The sequence below is a fragment of the Nycticebus coucang genome, chromosome 9, assembly GCF_027406575.1.
Source record: "Nycticebus coucang isolate mNycCou1 chromosome 9, mNycCou1.pri, whole genome shotgun sequence".
NCBI classification, from domain to species: domain Eukaryota; kingdom Metazoa; phylum Chordata; class Mammalia; order Primates; family Lorisidae; genus Nycticebus; species Nycticebus coucang.
Window position 1 is genome coordinate 115,033,523 of NC_069788.1, and position 21,323 is coordinate 115,054,845.

The following is a 21,323-nucleotide window of genomic DNA, read 5'->3' on the forward strand; positions in this document are numbered from 1 at the left end:
TGTTTGAACAGGTGAGGAATGGCCAATGAAGCAGACGGAACAGCGTGGAAAGGCCCAGGGACCCAGCACAATGGTCCAGGCATCCCAAGAAGCTGTGCAGCAGTGGAATGCAGGATATGTTGGAAAGAGGGCCTGGAAAAATTCATGGGAGAGAATAAACGAAAGACCTTGTGTGTTATGTTAAGTTTGGCCTTTATCCGCAAAGTGATGAGGAGGCACCGAAGATGTGTAGGATGGGGAACCACATGATCGGACGGTGTTTTAGAAAGGTTATCGTGACAGAAATGAGAGGATGAACTTTAGGCAAGAGAAGCTGGCAACAGAAGAACAAATTAATTGCAGAATTAAGAATTTATGTATGTCAAAAAGCACCATAAAACAAAATTTGAAAGCAAAGCACTTGGAAAGCATATTTGTAGCATTTGTTGACAAAAATAATATTCTTAACAAAATTACAAATTGATCATAAACATACCAATATTAAACAGATAGAAATTTCACAAAGAAGAAGGTTCAAATGGCCAATGAGCATATGAAAAATGTTATTCAGTAATAATCAAAGAAAGTTAAAATAACAAGTTAAGATAACATGGATGTACAGTTGTTTTGATTATCAAGCTGGTAAAGATTTGATTAAGTGCTAATACCCTAATCCTTAAGGTGCAGGAACAGGGAGCTCTCAAGGATTCAAATAGGAAAGTGTTTCGGTACAAACTTTCTGGACTGTGGTTGGCAACATGTATCAAAAGTTTTAAAAATAGCCAAGCAATTCCTTCTTGGATTTTATCCTAAGGAAATAGTCACAGATGTGTGCAAAATTTAACTCCAAGAATGTCTGTTGCAACATTATTTACAATAAAGACTGGGAACAAATGAAATAATTATTATTTGGGTGAATGATTACAAAATGAGGGTCCACTCATGTAATTAAGATGCTGCTGGAAGTGAGAGAGACATGCAGAAAACGTTCACGATATACCAAGTGAGTGACAGAAAGAGCAAAAGTATGTGATAGACTACTGTTAGCACGTGATAAAAGAATATATATACACATATGTTTGCAAATGCGTAAGCATCTCCAGAAGGATATGGAAGAAATTACAGCGAAACTAGACGTTAGCAGACAGGCTAGGAAGGAGATGTATTTCTGCCTATGGAGCATTTTGTACTTTTTGAGTTTTTTCAAATCTGTGTATGTACTACATATTCTAAAATATAAATACACATTTTGAAAAGTAAGTTATTCAAGACTATATACAGTGTGATCCAGTTTTCATTTAAAAAACTCACAACTGTGCATGTGTATGTGTCCATTTATACCAAAAGGAACTTAAAGGGAGTCTTGGGTGGTAGAATCATGGACTAGATCGGATTAGATTTTGTCCTTTTTTTTCTTATTTTTATCTAAAGTTCCCGTAATACACATGTGATGCTTTTGTAATAATAAACAAAAAGTTAAGTCTTTCCCTTAAAGTCTTAACACAAAAGTCCAGGCAGGAGATGACATTGCAGGTCAGGTCCATGGTTAGTACTCGGTCTATAGATAGCTCAGCAGTGACACCCACAAAGTGTGTAAGTAAATCACAGTCCTTGTTTGGGGGCAGGGTGGGGAGAAGAAAGCCACAGATTTGGTAAGGAGAATGGACCTCATGGGCGTTAAGAGCTCTCTGAAGTCTCTGTCGGACAAATGCATGGAAAATTCAGTACTACCATCCCAGACAGCAACCGATACCCCAGGTAGCTTTTTTCTTTGGGATCATTTATCTTCAGGTCACAGTGAATGGAGTTTCAATAAGCATGTATATCTAATTCACCAGACAAGCAGATGGCCTGTACACTGGTTCCTAGAGGTTGTCCTCACCTCATTTTATTTTTTAAGCTTTCTCCTTGGGATGGGAACAGTTGTATCCCCAACTGTCCAGCCTAGCCCACAATACCCATTTAAGTAAGACTTCTCTCTGGCTTCCATGTTGAGAATAATTACTCTGAGTCCTTGCTGATGTCCTTTCTTTGATGACCAAAGAAAGACCCTGTCAGTCTGAAATGGATCTGCAGGCCACCTCTGACCTCATCTTCACCTGCAGATGAAGATTGCCAACTCATGAACCTTCTGGGCTGAAGGCTTGGAGATGGGAGAGTTTTGCACATATGCTTGTGAAAGGCCTCAGGGGAGCTTTGCATTAGGGTCAGGTGAGGCCATTTTGGAGAAAGAGGGCAGAGAGAAGGATATGGTAGGAGTGAAAGAGACTGTGGCAGCCGAAACAGATTTTTCCTTTTCCTCTTCTCCTGAAGAGGAGGGTGAGCAAATGTGGGCCCCTAAATATGTCTAGCTACCTTCTTGCAGCACCCATTAAAGCCTTTTAATATAAACTGTGTTGCTGGCTTCTGGGCCCCTCAACAGTGATTGGCTCCTGTGGTGGTGAAGCCTCTGCTTAAACAAATAGCTCATAATTAACTCTTATGTTTCCTTTCCGTCTCTACCGGTAACTGTTACCCTTTCCCAGTGCTAGTGAGGAATGTTAGGTGAGTTGGTAGGATATGTGCAGGCCTCATGACCACAAACAATGAACCATGCACAGAAATTGGGTCTCAGTTGTCTTTTCCTGGCTGGTCACTGCTTTGACCATGAGGGTTTCTAGTCTCTGGTCTTTTTTTGGCCTTGGATATATACAAGAGGAGGCCCATGCACCACTCTTGACATGGTGAACCCTTTTCAAGTTAATATATATTGTCTTGTTCTCGAACAGTTGTGAGTGCCCAATATGATACTCATGGAGAGGAAAATAAGCATAAAATAGTTAGTAGCAAGAGCTCTGGAGCCAGACAGAGCTGGTTCAAATCTAGCTATGCCACTGAACGCCATGCAACCTTAGCATAGTTGATTTTTCTGGTTTTCAGTTTTCTCATCCATCACAATGAGACTAGCATTTCATACAGTCATTTCATGAAAGAAATGAGATTATACATGTAAAGATCTGAACACAGTGCATTTAATAAATCCTAACTATTAACATTATTGCATCTGTATATAGTTTAATTTTGTACAGTATTGTCTTTTCCACTAGCCACACGGAAAATACATGAAAGTGCTTTGAAAATTTTAAAGCATCATATAAATTAAAGGTGTCATTGGTAGTCTCCTCATGTGCAGTTCTCGACTATTCCACCTCCTCAGAGACGAGGACCACATCCTGTGTCCCACAGCGTATTGCGCAGGAGCGGGCAGACAAGAAGCCCTGCTGTTTGGACTGAAGCAATATGGTGTAGTGTAAGGAGCACAGGTACCAGGAGACTAGGCTGGGATGAAAGTAGTTTAAGGCAGGAGAGCCAGTCTGCAGTCGTAACTTATTCATTCAACACATATTTTTGGAACATATTCTACGTGCTAGACACTGAGTCCAGATAATTTCATCAAGAAAAGGTTATACAAATTCCCCAAAAGCCAAGCCCCTGGACAGTCTCCATATTCCCAGCCCACTCTTAAAAACACAAAGGCTACAGCCCACATTGTATGCCACTGGACAAATGGCCAATTGCTTTGGGGGAAGTCCCAACCTGTCTGGCGGTAAGAAGCTCTGACTGAGGGTTAGGGTGAGAGTAAAAGTGAGGATGTGGGGCTGCTTCCCTCAGAAATCACAGGAACTGCTGCCTATTAATTTGTTTTTATTTACACTTAATTAGTCCACAGTTCAATACCCCAGCCTAAACACTGCTCTCCCCATGTCCACCCGGGGTGTTCTCTCTCCTTCCCACATCACCTACACAGCTATCCTGCCCCAAATGTCGGCCCATTTCACCCTGTCCTTCTGCGGTCACAGCTGCCTGCTGGGTGGGAGGATGGGAGACTGGTATGAGTGGTCACCAAAGGGCACTAAGAGTGGGCTTCAGTGGCATGTAAATCCTGGCAGAGTCTTGGATCCCCTAGGAGAAGAGGGAAAAACACAAGGCAAGGCAGTGAGGGCGGGAGGGGGAGCCCCAAGGGCTTGGGGACTTCAGCCTGCAAATTCACACTCTGCATCAGCTGGCCCGTTGCTTCTGGTGTTTGCCTCGTTCCTGGATTCATAACAGTTGTCTTTTGATGCTCTGCTCTGTCAGGAATGTGTGGAAGGGTCCAGCTCTGAGCCTGCTGCTTTTGTGATGATACACCTGCCAGGCTCTCCCTCTGTCAGAAGCCATGGGGGCATTCCCAGCCCATAAGACCCCTCTCCAGCTGTCCCAGCAGAAATTAGGGCCCTCTCAGCTGCCAACTTGCTAGAGAAGAGGATGTTTCCATTGTCTGGGCAACCTGCCAGATTCCAAATTTGCACTTCTCTTTCTTTTCACTCTGGGAAAGAGTTGGGGCGCAATAGGAAGAAAAAAAAAGAGGGTGTTGTAAGAAGTGGGGAGAAAGGGACAAAACCCAGGAAGGGGCTCTCCAGCAGGAGCTGCCTGGAAGTCCCTGGTCAGCTGTGGGTGCAGCTCTGGAGAGGCTTCCCAGTTACATGGCTTCTTTCTCTCTCTGGGAGCATCTGCTGAGCTTCATCTCCGTCAGCTGGATATACCGAACCACGTTGGTATCTGTGAGGAGAGAAACACACCTGAGGAAACACCCGCTGAGGGCAATTACTGCGTCAACACAGAATCAGGCAAAAGCTGACTCTCTAGATAGAGGACGGACCAGATTCGTTCTGCCAGGTCCCTTCTGCCCATCTGTGGTGGCTGAAGGGCAACCAGATGCTAGCCCTCTCCTTCACTGCTTCCCCTTAGCTAATGTGGACAGGTCGCCATGACCCAGGGGACAGATGGGAGGGCGAGAAGAGAGAATTCCTCCCCTTATTTCTCTGCAGCAGCACATCCCAGTGGTCCCCGCATCAGCACAGTTAGTTGAGACTCACTTGGAGTTTATCCTCAGAGAAGCCACCAACTGCCCTGGCCTCCTGTCTCATACGCAAGAAATAACCTCCACTTTCGAATGCCTGCTTTGTGCCAGGTTTTTAAACCTCACTATCTCATTTAATCCTCACTACAGTCCTGTAAGGTATGTGTTCTCACCCTTGTTGTGACAAAAGAGAAGGCTCAGACCTGGCAAGATGAAGTAAGATGCCCAAGGAGGACACAGTATGTGGTGTGTCTGACTCCAAAGCCCGCCTCTCCTGGGGATCATAATACCTTCCTCCTAAAACTGCTGGAAGGACTGGAGTAGATAGATAAGTCTAGAATGCTTAAGGCAATGATCAAGAAATATTAGTTGAATGTACTTTGTTTTTAAACTTGAAGAATTTAAAATAACTTTGTTTCACTGTCTTATTTTTGTCCTTATAAAGTAGGGTCAGGTGACCACCTCAGTAAAAACTGGACACTTTTCCTGCCAGTTCCTGTTTTTAAATTAGGAGGGCATGACATAGAACTGTTTAGTTCTGCACACACCAGAACGTAAGAATTTCAGGGTTGCTCTGGGTTAATACCAGAAGTAGAAATGGACCCTGTCTCAAGCTCCAAATGCCAGGCATAGAATCCAGAACAGTGCTGGCACGTAGTGGGTGCTCAAGAAATTCTACTGAATGACTACAGTTCCTAGTCTTCAAGTTGCATGCAATACAGTTGGTGGAACACAATTTATGTACAGAAAACAAATGCATAAAAATAGATATTGGTGTTCTTAAAAATGATTTTAAAAAACTATATATTCGGACATTTGCACATAGATCCTAAAGTTCTTAAGACTTCTTGGGAAGAAGATTTAATATTTATTTATTATTTTGAGACAGAGTCTCACTATGTCAACCTCGGTAGAGTGCTGTGGTGTCACAGCTCACAGCAACCTCAAACTCTTGGGCTTAAACAGTTGTCTTGCCTCAGCCTCCCAAGTAGCTGGGACTACTGGTACCCACCACAACGCCTGGCTATTTTGTTGTAGTTGTCATTTGTTGTTTAGCAGGCCCTGGCCGGGTTTAAACCTGCCAGCCCCAGTGTATGTGGCCGGCATTCTAACCACTGAGCTATGGTCACTGAGCCAGGATTGAATTTTTAAAAAATATTGACCATATGGACAACAATGGTAATATCAAGCCAAACTCATTATTTAAATATTCCTTCCTCAGAGAGACACTTTCTGACCACTTGGTCTGAAATACCAATTCCTTTGCACGTGAGCCCTGAGCTCTGCTTTATCTTCTTCACAGCACTCACTGCTACTAAGTATTACACTGGTTTGCCATCTGTCCAGGCACCTGGGGAAAAGCCCCTCCCTGGATTCTGTTCCTGTCTCCCCACTTTCTTCCCACTTAATGGACTTATGTTAAACCATCATGACATAAGCTCTTTGAAGGCAGCAACCGTCTTTTGTTTACTGCTGTGATGCCTCTTCAGGAAATACCTGTGGGATGAATGAATGAATGAATGAATGATTAAGTATATGATCTACGTTAACGAAGGAGATGACACACACTCCAAGGAACAGCAGCTGGCTGGAGAAGTCAGAGCACGTGAGAGATGCTGGGCTCAGCACCAGAATCGCTTCTTTGTATTGTCTTCCCAACCAGATGTGAGCTCCTTCTGGGTGGGCACTGGGAATGTTCATCGACATCCCTGATGCCCAGCACACGTCTTGGCACATAGTAAGAATTCAATATGTGTTTAGTGATAAGTGAAGAGAGTGGAATTCTGAGTTGGGAAAGATGAATGCTGTACTCTATTGGAAGACAAGAGATGCCTGTGCTCCCTGAAACTCAGAGCCCAGGCAAATGCGGGGACCGTATGCTCTCCTTTTTCTTTCTTTTTATTTTTTTTTTGAGACAGAGAGTCTCACTTTGTCACCCTGGGTAGGGTGCCCTGGCGTCACAGCTCACAGCCACCTCAAACTCTTGGGCTTTAGTGATTCTCTTGCCTCAGCCTCCCAAGTAGCTGTGACTATAGGCGCCCACCACAGTGCCTGACTGTTTCTTAGAGATGGAGTCTTGCTTTTGCCCAGGCTGGTCTTGAACTCCTGAGCTCAGACAATCCACCTGCCTCGGCCTCCCAGAGAGCTAGGATTACAGGCGTGAGCCCGGCGCCTGGCTATGTGCTCTTCTTATTCCAGGTCCCAGCCTACACACCTGACCCCTAACTTGCCATCTCTGTCCTGCCTGGCCCTGCTGCCTGCTGCAAGGAGGGGCCAGGAGCTGCCAGAGGAGGATGATAGTGTGAAAGCAGCAGTTGCTGCCTTACCTGTGGGTTGTCGGGTCCTTGCTTCTTTCAGGTAGTAGAGTGCTTTGTCATAGTCCCCAAGGTGATAGAAAGCCACACCAGACCGGTAAAGGGCCTTGAAGTTTTCTCCCTCCTTCTTCAGTACTTTGAGGCAATATTCTTTGACTCGTTCATAATTTACAAGCTCAGCCTGCAGCAGGCAGGCTATGGTGGAGGGGAGAAAAAAAGGAAAATGCCATCAACACAACAGCAGCTGGCTCTTCCCATTTGCTTTCAGTTCCTTCTCCCCACAGCAGGCTTCACAATGTTGGGTTTTGCACTGGGGTTTACACAATGGGGGTTGTCATCAAATAATCTTTGGCTCCAGGACCAGCTTCATCACACACAAGACTATGTGACCTCAAGCAATTAACTTAACCTTGCATCATGGGTTGAATTACATCCCTCCACAAAGATATACTGACACCCTAATCCCCAGCACCCAAGAATGTGACCTTATTTGGAGATAAGGTCTTCACAAAGGTGATTAAGATGATAAGGTTGTCAAAGTGGAGCCTACACGGATATGACTAGTGTCCTTATACAAAAGGGAAATTTGGACACTGAGACAGGCACACACGAGACACAGGGGCAAGGCAGGAGCTGCAAAGCCAGGAAACCCCTGAGGGCATCGGAACCTAAGAGAGTGACTTTGTCTGGACTCTCCCTCACAGCCTCAGGAAGAACCAACCCACCAACACCTTGATCTTGAACTCCTAGCCTCCAGAATTGTGAGACAACACATTTCTGTTATTTTAGGCCATCTGATTTCTGTGTTATGGCGACCCTAAGGAATAAGAAACCAGAGGCAGGCTCGATGCCTGTAGCTCAGCAGCTAGGGCACCAGCCATATACACCAGAGCTGTTTGAACACAGCCTAGGCCCGCCAAACAACAATGATGACAACTACAATCAAAAAATAGCCAGGTGTTATGGCAGGTACCTGTAGTCCCAGCTACTTGGGAGGCTAAGGCAAGAGAATCGCTTAATTCCAAGAGTTGGAGGTTTCTGTGAGCTGTGACACCACTGCACCCTACCAAGGACGACTTTGACTCTGTCTCAAAAAAAAAGGTGGGGGGGAAGCAGAGGCAACAACAATGATAATTACGGGTAATATTTGTTGAATGCTTATGTTGTCGCAGAGGGTGGTCTTATTGTTTTACATATATTACCTCTGAGGATGTAATTCTCAGAGTACTATGATGTGGGAACTATTAGTATTCTCATTTTACAGGTAAGGAAGCTGAAGCCCAGCGTGCTTAAGAAATTTCCCAAGGCCATATAATATGAAAGAGGCAAGGATGAGATTCAAATCAAGCTGTCTGGCTCCAGAGTCCAAGTTCTCCCTTATCAAGTTGTTGAGGAGATAATATGTTACAATGGCCATAAAGCATTTAACACTGGAATTGGCACATAGTGAGTGTTCAAAAAATGTTAGTTAACATTATTGTAATTCTTGACAGCCCTGCAGTGACAGCAAGGTCCCTCAGGTTCTCTTTCTTACATGTTTGTCTCTGCAATTTCTGAGAGCAGGGGCTTTCTGTTGGGCGAGTGGTCAGCTCATACAGGGCATCTCTCTGGACATGGGAGACCTGGCAAGAGGAAGGTAAGGCAGGTGGGTGCCCACGGTGGGTACCCTTCCCCATTCTGTAAACAGACATCTTTGAGCAAACCATCTCCCCTTGAAGATTTCTTTCACCTGCTCTGAGTCACAGGGCTGGGACTAGAATGAAGACGTCCCTAGAGGGTGACTGGATGACAGGGAGGATTGGTTGACATTTTGTGCCCTAGGCACCTCACTCTAATCCCAGCCCTGCTGAGCCTTTCTCTGCTCCATTTAAGTACTCAAAAATTTAGTAGTCACTGACTAAGGATAAAGCGCATTATGTATTTTGTCGGAATCATAACTGAAAAAAAGAAAGAAAGAAAAAGAAAAAGGCACCTGTCTGCTTCTTCAAAGCAAATAAAAATAGAGACTTAGAAGGCAAAACTTTTCTCCTGCCCACAGCATCCTGGCTGGGCAGAGTGGGGGATGCTGGCGCACGGCTCCTCTGTGTTCTGATTGTTCCCATGCTGAAAGACATGTCCTTGGGACAGAGACAAGTCACGGATTTTAATCTTAAGGGGTCTAACTTCAGTTGTTTCGATTTATTAAATAACTCCCCAGGAATCAGAATCTTTGAGCTTCTTTTTAAGATACTAGATCTTGCATTGCGCATTTGAGACCCCCAAACCATCCATTTGCAGTCTGAGGAGGAGGTGAACCACACCGACTCTCAAGTTGAAAGTATCAGATGCAGGAAGTGAAAGAGAATCAGCCCAGATCCGGAAACCCAGCCGTCAAGTTTCACTGGCTGCGGGGCAGAAAGCCCAGTCAACACAAGCAGCTGTCCCTTCCCTGAGAACTACAATCTGTGGGTGCACCAGGGATCCTTCCTGAAAAGCTGGTGCTCCAAACTCCCCTCTCCTCTCCTCCCTTAGCTGGGGGCAGGGTCCCAGGCCCCTTCCCATCACCAGAGGTGCTTACACAGCTCTGCAGACAGGGAGGGGTTTCTGTCAAAATGTCCAGGGATGTGAACCTCACGGACTGCTGCTACCTGTGTGGGCTCTGGCTCCAACATCTGCTCCCAGGCTGCTCCTGTTTGTAGCCTCCTCGCACCCTGCCTGACATCCTCTCTGACCAGGCACAGTGGCCCTTTTCCCATCCAGCCCTCCCTCTTCAGATAGACACTTCTGTTTGCTGACCCAGGCAGTCTAGGAAAATGGACCTTTGTTTCTTTTAAAAACAGTTTTTTAAATGCTTAAAATAGAAAGGAAGGGAAGGAAGCAAAGAGGCCTGGAAATGGGAAAGCCTTCCTCCACTCCTAGCCCTCAAAGGGTAAACAGAAACATACCAATTGATTTCTGGGATTTATTTGGCAAAAAATGTATCTAATTCCTCTGCATATCTGGTGGGAACTGAGATACCTGGCTGTGGTTCAGATTTGGCAGGAGCCGGGGATGGGGTGGGGGCAGTTCCAGGGTGTGGAGCCCCTGCTGACACTGGAGGTGGGGGGCCCACGAGAGAGGTTGGCAGCCAGAGGAAGGCTGGGCTGAGGCATGGAATCTGAGAATTAGAATCCAGATAAGAAGCCCAGCCTGGTGCCAGGCCAGGACTGGGGTGGGAGACAGTCTGGAGGTTGCCCTCAGCCCTTCCTAGGTGAGTTTGAGGCACCTCTCTGCTTTGGGTGGGGAGCTATTAGGACGTCACAAACCCACAGGATAGGTAAGATGGAATGTTTGCAGGCCCATCTGAGAGTTAAGAAAATTAAGAAGAAGCTGACTGGCTCCCTCCTGATTGTTTTTCCCTGTCCCTGTGACTGTTAACCAGGGTCCAGGGGTGGTGGCGGATCTTTGGAGTAAGTGGCATCTCCCCTCTCAGTTACTAATCCCTTGCCCAGTGTCACAGCTGGTGTGAAATACTTCACACACATCATGTCTTTTAATCGTCACAACAACTCTATGAAACAGGTTCTATTTTTATGCTTCTTTTATAGATGATAAAACTTAAATTCCAGAGAAAATAAGTAATTTGCTAAAGGTCACTCAGCTAGAAGTGGGTGAAAATTGGATTTTAGCCCACTTCTGTCAGGCTCCCCAGACGGTACACATGACCTCTAGAGTGTCTATGGGCCTATGTGTGGAAGCCCTCAGAAACCCACATAAGCCCTGAGGAGAAAGAGGGATCATGTGTGGAAACCACCTTCTTTTGTGTTCCAAGGCTAATAAGGCAAAAAGCAATGCATGCCTAACCGTGCTGGGCACCATACAGGGCAGTGGGGTCTGGAGATGAGCCAACTTTCCACCCTGTCCTCCTGGGGCTGCAGACTGATGGGGAGGGCAGATTGGGAGCAGATCTGGTGGGCAGATCTAATTCCTCTGCAGATCTGGTGGGAACTGGGATACCTGGCTGTGGTTCTAGACAGGGCCCTCATCTTAGTCTAGAGTATCAGGGGAAGCCGCCTTCCTTCTACTGGGGAACTAAAGACTGAGGGGTTCTCAGACTCAGCACATTGGCATTTTGGGCTGCATAGCTTTTGTTGTGGGAGGACGTCTTGAACACTGTAGGATGTTTAGCAGCACTGCCTCTCCTCACTATAAGTCAATTGTGAAAGCTGACGGATGTCTTGAGGCCAGTGTTTTTCAACCTTTTTTTTATCTCATGGCACCCTTGAACCTATAGGTAAACTCCTGTGGCACACTTAAATATGTTGACCAAAAAGAAAAAAAAAAAAAAAAGAATATACTTACTGTTCTTTGAACTTCTTTCAAAAATCATTTAATTAATGATTTTTAAATTTAAAAATTTTCGCAGTGATCCTCTCATGGCACAGCAGCATGCTGTGGCATGCCAGTTAAAATCACTGACCTAGACATTGCCAGGTAGTTCCTGTGGAACAAAACTACCCCTGTTTGAGAACCACTCATGTAAGTGAAGTAAGTGAAATGGAGAAAAAAATTTTCTAGGCAGAGCCCAGAGAGACAGAGAGAGGGCCTAAGCGCACAACATGTGGCCACTCGAGAGACTTTGAGAAACCAGCTTGCCAGGTTGCAGCTGAGCCAGCAGGCGGGGGAAAGATAGTGAAGTCGCAAGAACCAGGACACACAGACCCTTCTGGTCCGTCTTAAGGATGTGGGACTTTATTCTGAGATAAGAGTGGATTTGATGATGAAATGATGTTGACTAGGTTGACCAGAGTAGAGGCAGGTAGGCGGAACACATGGGACAGTTTAAGTGGCCTCCAGGATGGAGAAGTGACCAGCCTCGGGGAACCCCTGAAGCATTTCCCCTCTGCTGTCCACATCTGCGAAGCAGAGCCCTTCATCCAGGAGGTCTTTTCTGTTATTTTGGATTTACTGATGATCAAGACGTGTTTGCCCATGTTGTTATGACCTTGCCTCTATTTGAATTGAGGCTTATAATACAACAATATCTGTACTCTGCTGTGTGGCATCCATCAATATTTTAAGGGGTACTAGACTAGGAATCAGAAAATCTGGATTCTAGTCCCACCTTTGCCACTAACCAATGTTAAGAAAACTGCTTTCTCGGGGACGCCTGTGGCTCAAGGAGTTGGGTGCTGGCCCCATATACCAGAGGTGGTAGGTTCAAACCCGGCCCCGGCCAAAAAACAAACAAAAAAACACTACTTTCTCTTTTTGGGCCTCAGTTTCCTGTCTGAAAAATGGGGGAATTACCTCTCACTAAATAACTTCTGCATCCTTAGAATCATAGACTCTAATATTAGTCCATAATTACAAATGTTTGCCTCTTTATAGAAGAACAGGATTGTTTCAATGACTCTTCTTCAAAGGGAGTTCTGTTCTTCCTATTAACTAAGGTGAGGTGTTTTCTGTTGAGGATGACAATTGAATGGGTAAGGCAGTGATCAAGAGGGCTTCTATAAGACAAATCCTCTCCTGTGATGTAGATTTTTTTTTTCCCCATGGAAGCTAGATTATGTCCTCATATTGTCTTCCTAAGGCAAGGGAGTACACTTTCCCCCATTAGTCATCCTCAGTAGTGGAGGCTGTTGAAATGGGAAGGCAGGTGGACTTGGGAGGGAGCTTGTTCCTGGGAACAGGAGAGAGGGTTTGCCCTGGACTCTGAGGATGTACTGGATTCAAAGATACAGTCACTTGGTGGCAGAAGAGATGGAGGGTGGCACACTTGGTCACAGTGGACACATGGCGATGGGCCTGGACTTCCAGACAACCACTGGAAGCACATTTGAAGGAAGTATTAGCCTTCTGGCCCTTGGGTCTTCTGAAAAGTCTAAATAAATGCTGCTGCCAAGAACCAGCCAAGTTGTAGAGGATTAAGATGAGTCTCTATTCACACTTGGGAAGAAGCATTAGAAGAGATAACAGCCTTCCCAGAGACTACCACGGCCAGGGCAGAGCTAGCCACTGCAACTCACAAGAGAAAGATAAACTGGGGTGTTGAGAATTAGGGTTGAAAATCTCCAACCACCCCTCCCAAGAGGAGCTTCCTCCTCCACTGCCAATCTTGGGTGGTCAAGGTGTGATTTTTATGAAAAGAGCTGGCAGGCTTTCTTAGTTCCACAAAAGGGCCTGTAGTCAGAAAAATAATCAGTGCCCGAAAGAGCCCCATTGTAACTCATGCACACAGACAGAGGGAATCCTAAGTTTGATGCTCCCCAAAGCAACCATGCTGAGGCCTTAGGCTAAAACATGTCAGGTTTTCCTAGCTCTGGCAACTGTCCTGTTTTTGTTTTTCCTAGTCCCTGCAGGGCAAAATGCCACCCACTGGTACAAGATGAAGGGAAACCACAGAAGAACAAGTTTACTACTTTTCTTATTATAGTTGACTCACTACAGTTTGCTTTAAACTGGTGAACAGAAGGAAGACATGGATGAGATGGGAAGGAAGGAAAGAGCCATCTGGAGCTAGGAGTGGAGAGAAGGAACACAGCCTGCCCTGCTGCTAGGGTTGTACTATATCTCCCTGCCGCCAAAAGATATGCTGGAGTCCTAACCCTCGGTATTTGAGAATGTGACCTGATTTGGAGATAGGGTCTTTATGGAGGTAATCAAGTTAAAATGAGGTCATTAGACTGAGCCCTAAAATAAAATGACTAGTGTCCTTATAAAAAAGGGGAAATGATGAGAGCCAGGAAGAAGATGGCCATCCATAAACCAAGGCACATCTGAGGCTCTCAGAACCTCGGAGGGTGGCATGGAACAGATCCTTCCCCCAACCCTCAGAAGAAACCAACCCGGTTGACCCCTTGATTTTGGACTTTTGGCCTCCAGAACAACAAGGTAGTAAGTTTCTGTTATTTGAAGCCCCCAATTCAGTTATGTGTTATAGGTGGCCCTGAGAGGAGACTAATATACCTTGCTAGTCTTTCCTCCGTGAGGTGGGCTGAGGAAGCGGCCATGGCATTATTGGGCAAACGTTTTCCCCAAAGTTTGCCAAATTATTTGATTTGATTCTAAATTTATTTCAAGGAGCAGTGGCATCACAGTAAAGTGGAAGGATCTTGGGATCTGGACGGAAGTGACATTCTGAATATTTAACAACAGGTATAGATCACTATAGGCACGTGGTGTCATGCCAGCTCCGTGCTGCCCTGGCTGAAGATGGCATCTGGATGTGGGTACTGAGCTGGAATTCACGCTCTGCCACTCACCAGCACAGGCCCTGGGGCAAGTCACAGAATCTCCCTGGGTCTTATTCTTCCCATGTTAAATGAAGATAATAATACCTACTTGGTGGGAGCTCTTGTGAAGATGAAATGAGAGAATTAATGTATGGTATATGTTTCACATGGTGCTAGGATGAAAATGGATACTTATAAATACTAGTTCTTTAAAAAGCCACTTCTCAAATACGGTTTGCCCAAAAACATGTACAGGAATCACAGAAAATGTCCAACTTGAGTCCCATACGCCATGTAGGATATATACACAAAGTTACAGCTTAATTTAAAGCAAATCTAGAATAGGTCAGCTATACCAGGAAGGCTGGCTTTAACGTGAGCCATTTGGGAGAGGGATTTAGAGGGTCCTGCTTTGGAGAACACCTAGTGTGTGCAGTGAAATTTTCACTCCAAGGGGTTCCACATGCAGGACTGCGACAACCACCCAATTTCGCCTTTCCATGCAAGGACTGATCCTCCGTTCTGCACGTACAGATGCTTGCATTCACGGTTCTTTTCTCACTTTTATTTCATGGTCTAGGATGCACATAAGCTCACACTTGGTCTGAACGTTGCCCAAATCTACATTTGATGCCTTGGTTTTACTTACCAGTTTTCCTTCTCAAGGCCTATTTTCCACATTGGGGTGGAGTTGCGGGGGCAAATGCAAAAACATTACAAAAGTTGCTTTGCGGCCAGAAAGAGGCTTAGAGGGAAAGAATGAGAAAGAGTTGTAGGCCCATCTTCCTCTCTTACCAATTAGACAGCCTCTGACTCAATAGTCAGTTCTGCCCCTCACCCTCCCTGCCCCTAAACTTCAGGCACTAGTGCTGCCTGTCTTCAACCTCGTCACCTACATGGATGGGTTTCAGTCTTATCTGGCTGACAGCTTTAAGGTTGGGGTAGGGGAAGGACCAAAAGTCACAGGGAGTCCTGATAACTCAGGAGAGTGAGGCGCTCTAAAAAGCAGCTGTGGTGGGAAAAGTGAATAGGCCCAGTTCCTATGGGGCAGGAGAGAGCCTACAGTCCAGGGAGAAGCAGGTAGTTTTAGCAGGGAAATTGCTGGCAGTTGAGATGCCTTTGTGATAGGTGACTAAGCTAACGTCCTCAGAACTGCCCTTCATGTGTGTGTCTCTGGGTTAAAACAGCTCACCTCTCACTGCGTCAGTGTTGACAATGGTACAAATGAAGGTAATTGTGGTTACTACCTGCCTTTTCCTTGAAGGCTTGTTGGCAGGAGTATTTCCCAAGTGCTAAGTCCTGACATCTGGAGAAACTCAAAGATGAGTTTTGCTTATAAAAACACCTATAGAAGCTTATTTCACATGGAGACTCCTGGGACCCAAGGCCCAGTGACTCAGATTCTGAAGGGCTCAGGTATACCCAGTAATCCACATTTTTAGTAAGTCCCCCATGGGCTCCTGAAGGTGGGCTTCCCCATCTGCCAAGTGTGTACTTTGCATTTTAGCAGTTGGTTAAATCCTGAAAGATCAGAACAGGTATGGGGGGACTGTAGCATTACCCACAGGGTGAACAGGTACCAGACATCCAGGTTCTAGAGCTGGGAAAATTGCACATCTGGCAAATAATTATTGTTAAACAGACTATCAACTTTGACAATTTGGATATTTCTTAATGATTTGAAATTTCTCCCTGGAGAACAAGAACCCAAACCAGGGAGATGGGAAAGGAGCAGAAGGATGAGGCCTCCATGATGAGCTCAGGAGCATCTAGGCCAGTACCAGTGGGCAGTGTTCATCCATCCTCCCAGAAGGTGAGAAAAGTTAAGAACAGTTAGTCTTCATTAAGCACAAATGGTTGAAGCACCGTTCTAACCATTAACTCATTTAATCTTGACAACAACCTACAAGGTACAGTCTAGTATTTTGCCCATTTTTCAGATGGAGAAATAAAGACCTGATGAAGTTCACCCACTTGCCCAAGGTCATAAAGCCAATGAGTGTCAGAGTTGAGATTTCAATCTAGGCCATTTGGTGCCTGAGACTGTGCTTTTAGCCACCATACATGCTCCCCTTTCAGGATGCTCAACTCCCTGCAATGATTTTAACTCAGGTCCTTCATTAGATGTATGTGAGACATGAGTTCTGCTTCTGTTGAGGCTTAACTACGAGACCCTGATGGTACCAGACTGTGCTCACTTTATATGTAAATATACTTCCCATCTGAAAACTTCCTATATAACCCTCCAGGACACTATACCCGACTTGTTCCTTTGCATTCAGAGAGAAAAACAACAAACAAGCAAACAAAACCAAGCACAAAGTTTTCACTGCTGTGGCTTCTTTTTTTGTTAAAGTTCAAAAACCATCAGCCTCTCCAATTCTATTGAGAGTCTACTGTTATCCTAACAGAGCTGACATGACAGCTAAAACAAGCTGTACCTTTGCTGGTACTTGCAAAACTAACCCCCAGATTATTATTTTTTACTTGAAATTTTTATTGAGATAATGGTAAAATGCAAAAGGATATCCTGTGCCCTTTACCACGTTACCCTTAATGTACACATATTGGCTATGACATCAACACAGATAAAATACATAGATCTTACTCAGATTTTGCTAGCCTCACCTGTACTCATTTGTGTGTGTGTAGTTATATGTGATTTTATCATGTGTGGGTTCCTCTACCCATCTGCAATGTCAAGTTACAGAACAGTTCTATCACTGTAAAAAACCATCGTGCCACCTTTTATAACTATATCCACCTTCTTCTTGTCCTACCACACCTCCTTTTAAATCTCTGACAAACACTAACCTGTTCTCCATTTCTAAAATTTTGTCATTTCAAAAATACAATATCAATGGAGTCCTATAGTATGAAATCTTTGGTTTTGCCTTTTTCCCTCAGTGTAATTCCTTTGCAATACATTCAAGTTGTTGAACGTGTTAATAGCTTGTTCCTTTTTATTGCTGAGTGGTATTCCATGGTACAGATTATTGCAATCTGTTTAATCATTCATTTGTTGAAGGACATGTGGGCTGCTTCCAGTTTTGGGTTATTATGAATTAAGTTGCTAGGGACAGTCATGTACAGCTTTTATTTCTCTAAGGTAAGTGCCTAAGAGTGTAGTTCATGGGTCTTCAGAGAAAGACTTCAGTCTCTTGCCACTAACTATGACATTAATTTTAGTTTTTTATTGCAGATGCTATTTCTCAACACCAGGTAATTTCCCTCTATTTCTTCTTTGCTGAGAAATTATTGTTTTTTTTTTTTGTAGAGACAGAGTCTCACTTTATCGCCCTTGGTAGAGTGCCGTGGCATCACAGCTCACAGCAACCTCCAGCTCCTGGGCTTAGGTGATTCTCTTGCCTCAGCCTCCTGAGTAGCTGGGACTACAGGTGCCCGCCACAATGCCCGGTTATTTTTTTGTTGCAGTTTGGCTGGGGCCAGGTTTGAACCCGCCACCCTTGGTATATGGGGCTGGCGCCCTACCTACTGAGCCACAGGTGCCGCCCAGAAATTATTGTTTTTTAATACCCATGAATTATAGCACACTGTTGCTTAATAGTAATGTTTTGCAGAACATGTTGAGAGCCTCTTTCTAATGAAGCCTGATCTATGGTGAGCCCTTTAGTTTTATAAAGAATAAAATTAGTTTTCATAGCTACGTTCTCACATCAGGAGATGTCCATCATTGGAGTTATTTATAAAATGAGTCTTCTTTGTCTTTCCAGACTGGCACTCTTAGGGGATCTTTAAATTCTCACACAGTACCTATCATGTGGTTATGCTCAAGAAGTGGCAATACTCAACATGCAGGTGGTGTTTTACAACTCACTCTATCTTCACAGAAGCTCTGAGAATTAGGTATATTGCCTCTGCTTCCAGAAGCTGAGGCTTGGGGAAGTGAAGTGACTCACTAAGTCCACTCAACTCTTATAGGGAAAGAGCCAGGGTTATGTAGCCCCAAGTCCCATGTTGGTTCCACTCTAATAGAGCTGGCAGCAAAGGGTGGAAAGCTGGGCTCACTGATCCATGGTGGTCTAAGGACTGAGAAGCTATGATAAAAGAAAGGCAGCTGGCTCAGGGAATAAGCACCCCTAGAAGTGGTTGTATCTTTGTTCCTACCAACATCTGCTTTCCCTGCCTGACACCCAGATAGAGAGTTCTCCTATTACTGCTGCCACCACTCCCACTGCCAGGACTCCTTCACCTCTATCTAGTGGGCTAAACCTTTTCTGATTCCATTCACATTAATTTTTGACCTTCTGCTTTTTCAGTCTGGCACATGGCTTGCACTAGATTAAAATAAACACTGTCAAGTGTTACTTTTGTTTTGCTTTTGCCATGTCCTTGGAGATCTCTCCTTTTCACCATTGCCAAACTGCTCCTTATTTTCCCACCCTCTGAATTCTTCAAATGGATGCCCCCAGCATTGGGGTCCCTTCCAGAGCAGCTGCTTTCTACTCATCCTCACTACACAATCTGGGTAGATGCTCTTAGTAAATTTATTCAATCAAGATTCTTTGATTGTGGCTGGTGCCCAGGGCTTCATAAGGAACACGGAAAACATTCAAAAGACATTGATAGCTTCAAGGAGTTTATAATCTTCTTATTCACCCTCTGTTGGCAAATATAGCTGTCAAAGTGGCAGGTGGAAGAGCTAAAGTGGAAAGCCAGTCTAAAATACTGTGAGCTGAAGGCTTACACTGACAGTGCTCTAAAGCATATTGGAATCTGCTGGAGAGAGTTGTAATGCCAAAGTCTGAGCTCTGCTCAGCCCTTTGGTGCCTACCATGTGCCACTGTTTATGAGAAAGGGCGCCAATCTGAGTGCTGTGGCAGCACTCTTACAGGTTGTCCCATCCATGGCCCCTTATTCTCACTCATGACCTTGATGTGGCAGACAGAAGGGAAGAAAGCAGCTGGGAAGGATGTAGGCTTGAACTGTTGTTTGTTGGGAGTTTTCATTAACACCCCTTCCTTGGTTTGGAAGTGGGACTTTGGAGGTGCTAGACTGGCCATTTGGAATGTGAAGATGAGTATATACTGTGAACTAAGATGAAATCCCACAACAGATTGAATGCATCCCCTTGTTGGCCAAGGGGACCCCAGAAATATTCAAAAGCTGAGACTGAGAACGGAAGTCAGACGTGTCTCCTCATGGCCCCTTCTCTTCTTGGAGATATCCTTTGTAACTCATTAGCAGGCCTAAGGCTATGACAGACAAAGCTTAAACCATTCCTGCAGGTCCTCAAGTTACCCAGCAGATTTCACGAGTCTTGTCTCTGATTAGCAGACTTCCTTGTCTTAACTCAAAACATTCTAAGCCTTTAGACAAACCTTCATTTATTTTTAACCAATTACAAATCAAAGAATCTTTAAACCCACCTGTAATCCCCTTCCCTCTTCGAGATGTCCCACCTCTTTGGGCTAAACCAATGTATGCCTTCTATGTATTGATTTATGATGTTACACGTAATTCCTGACTCCCTAAAATGTGTAAAACAAAACTGTAATCATAATAAGTCCACTTGCTGGGTATGGCTTTGGGCCGTGGTCATTTATACATGACTCAGAATAAACCTTTTTAAAATGTTATTTTACAGATTTGGGTTCTTTTCCATTGACAATACCCAGAAACATTCAGAAGAAACCCATAACCCCATATTATATTTTTCTTGCCTGTTCTGGCCAAGTACAAATGTCATGCCCATTGGTAGAAACCCTGGGTCAAGGATGGGGGAAGATCTCAGAGGACAAAGTTCCACTCTGTTCTTTTAAAAAATTTTAAAGAATGTCTTCCCCTTTTGATCACCTCTCATGCCATCTCTCTGTGACCATGGTGACCTCTCCTTTGTTCCTATTGCCTCATCCGCCATCCTTCCAGCATGTGATCAGATGTGTGTGAAGACAAGTTACTTAACAGCCACATGTGCAGCAGAATGAGCACTGCGGTGGCCTCTCTGTGTCAGCATTGTGTGTAATCATGGAGTTCTGGAAATAACTTAAATATCCATCTGTAGGAAATTGGCTAAATCGATAATGGAACATTGGTGCAATGGAACATTACATAGTCATTACAATCATGCTGTAGAAAAACAATGACACTGAAAAATGTTTTCAACGGAAAATACTGGTGGAAAAAAAAATGAAGGCTACAAAAGTCTGTGTGGTATTAACCTGAATGTTGTGAAAAATAAATGTGTGTATTTTCAGGGTGAAGAATTTATAATAGATGGTGTCAAGGTTCCTTTTAGGGAAGAAATTGTAGTAAAACCTCTGTAAGTTGGCCACCCAAGGGACTGTAACAAACTGGTCAACATACAGAGGTGGTCAATATAAGGAACTTTTCATTGAGTACATGTGGTGTGTGTCTGGACTATGAAGAGGTCAACTTGAGGAGCTGGTCAATGTAGGGCAGTGGTCACCACTGGAGGTTCTGCCATATCTTTTCTTTAATTGGGAAAGGGGAGGCTTAGAGCTCAATGGCAGGCAAATGAGGTAGAAGGAAAGATGGCCAAATTGCCTTGCATATGAAATGAAAGGAATTTGAGACTAGAGAAAACTAAGAAGAAGGGGCTAAAGAGGGGGGAAAAAAAGAATCTGAGAAGCAGGGCAGCCAGCTGGAACCTCCCCCAAAAGGTAAGTTGCCAATGAAATTTCCTAGTAGTCTGATGGCCAAATGAATTTTAGGAAAAAGAATGTCTAATATTCAGTTTTTAAAATGTAAACTTTTCTGTATCCCATAACCTATAGTAAAATCTAGTCCAACTACACAGCCTGGCATAGTGGCACCATGGCCTGTGAAAAGAGTGGCAGTCCCAGGAAGCAGAACTGCCCCTTGCTGACACCTAGGTGGAACGGGCAGCATCATGTGGGGGCTCCCTTCTTTCTGAATTGGAGAAATGCAGACCTTGAAGTGGGCTGGCTGATGTTTGTTTTATGTATAAAT

The 21,323-nt window shown here is 44.5% G+C and overlaps 1 protein-coding gene across 2 annotated transcripts in view; it reads right to left on the reverse strand.

Annotated features, from left to right (window-relative positions):
• Nucleotides 1–336: 336 nt before the first annotated feature.
• The window catches only part of TTC9 (tetratricopeptide repeat domain 9), a 34,424-nt gene continuing 13,437 nt past the window's right edge, over nucleotides 337–21,323 (reverse strand). Inside the window, exons 2-3 of one of the 2 annotated variants that reach the window (XM_053601294.1) lie at nucleotides 7,186–7,368; nucleotides 337–4,557 (exon numbers count right to left, since the gene is read on the reverse strand). In XM_053601294.1, the coding sequence (XP_053457269.1) occupies nucleotides 4,478–4,557; nucleotides 7,186–7,368 (263 nt within the window). In that variant the 3' untranslated portion in view covers nucleotides 337–4,477. Of the gene's footprint in view, nucleotides 4,558–7,185; nucleotides 7,369–21,323 lie in introns of those variants that run through there. The other variant, XM_053601293.1, reaches the window with a different exon arrangement.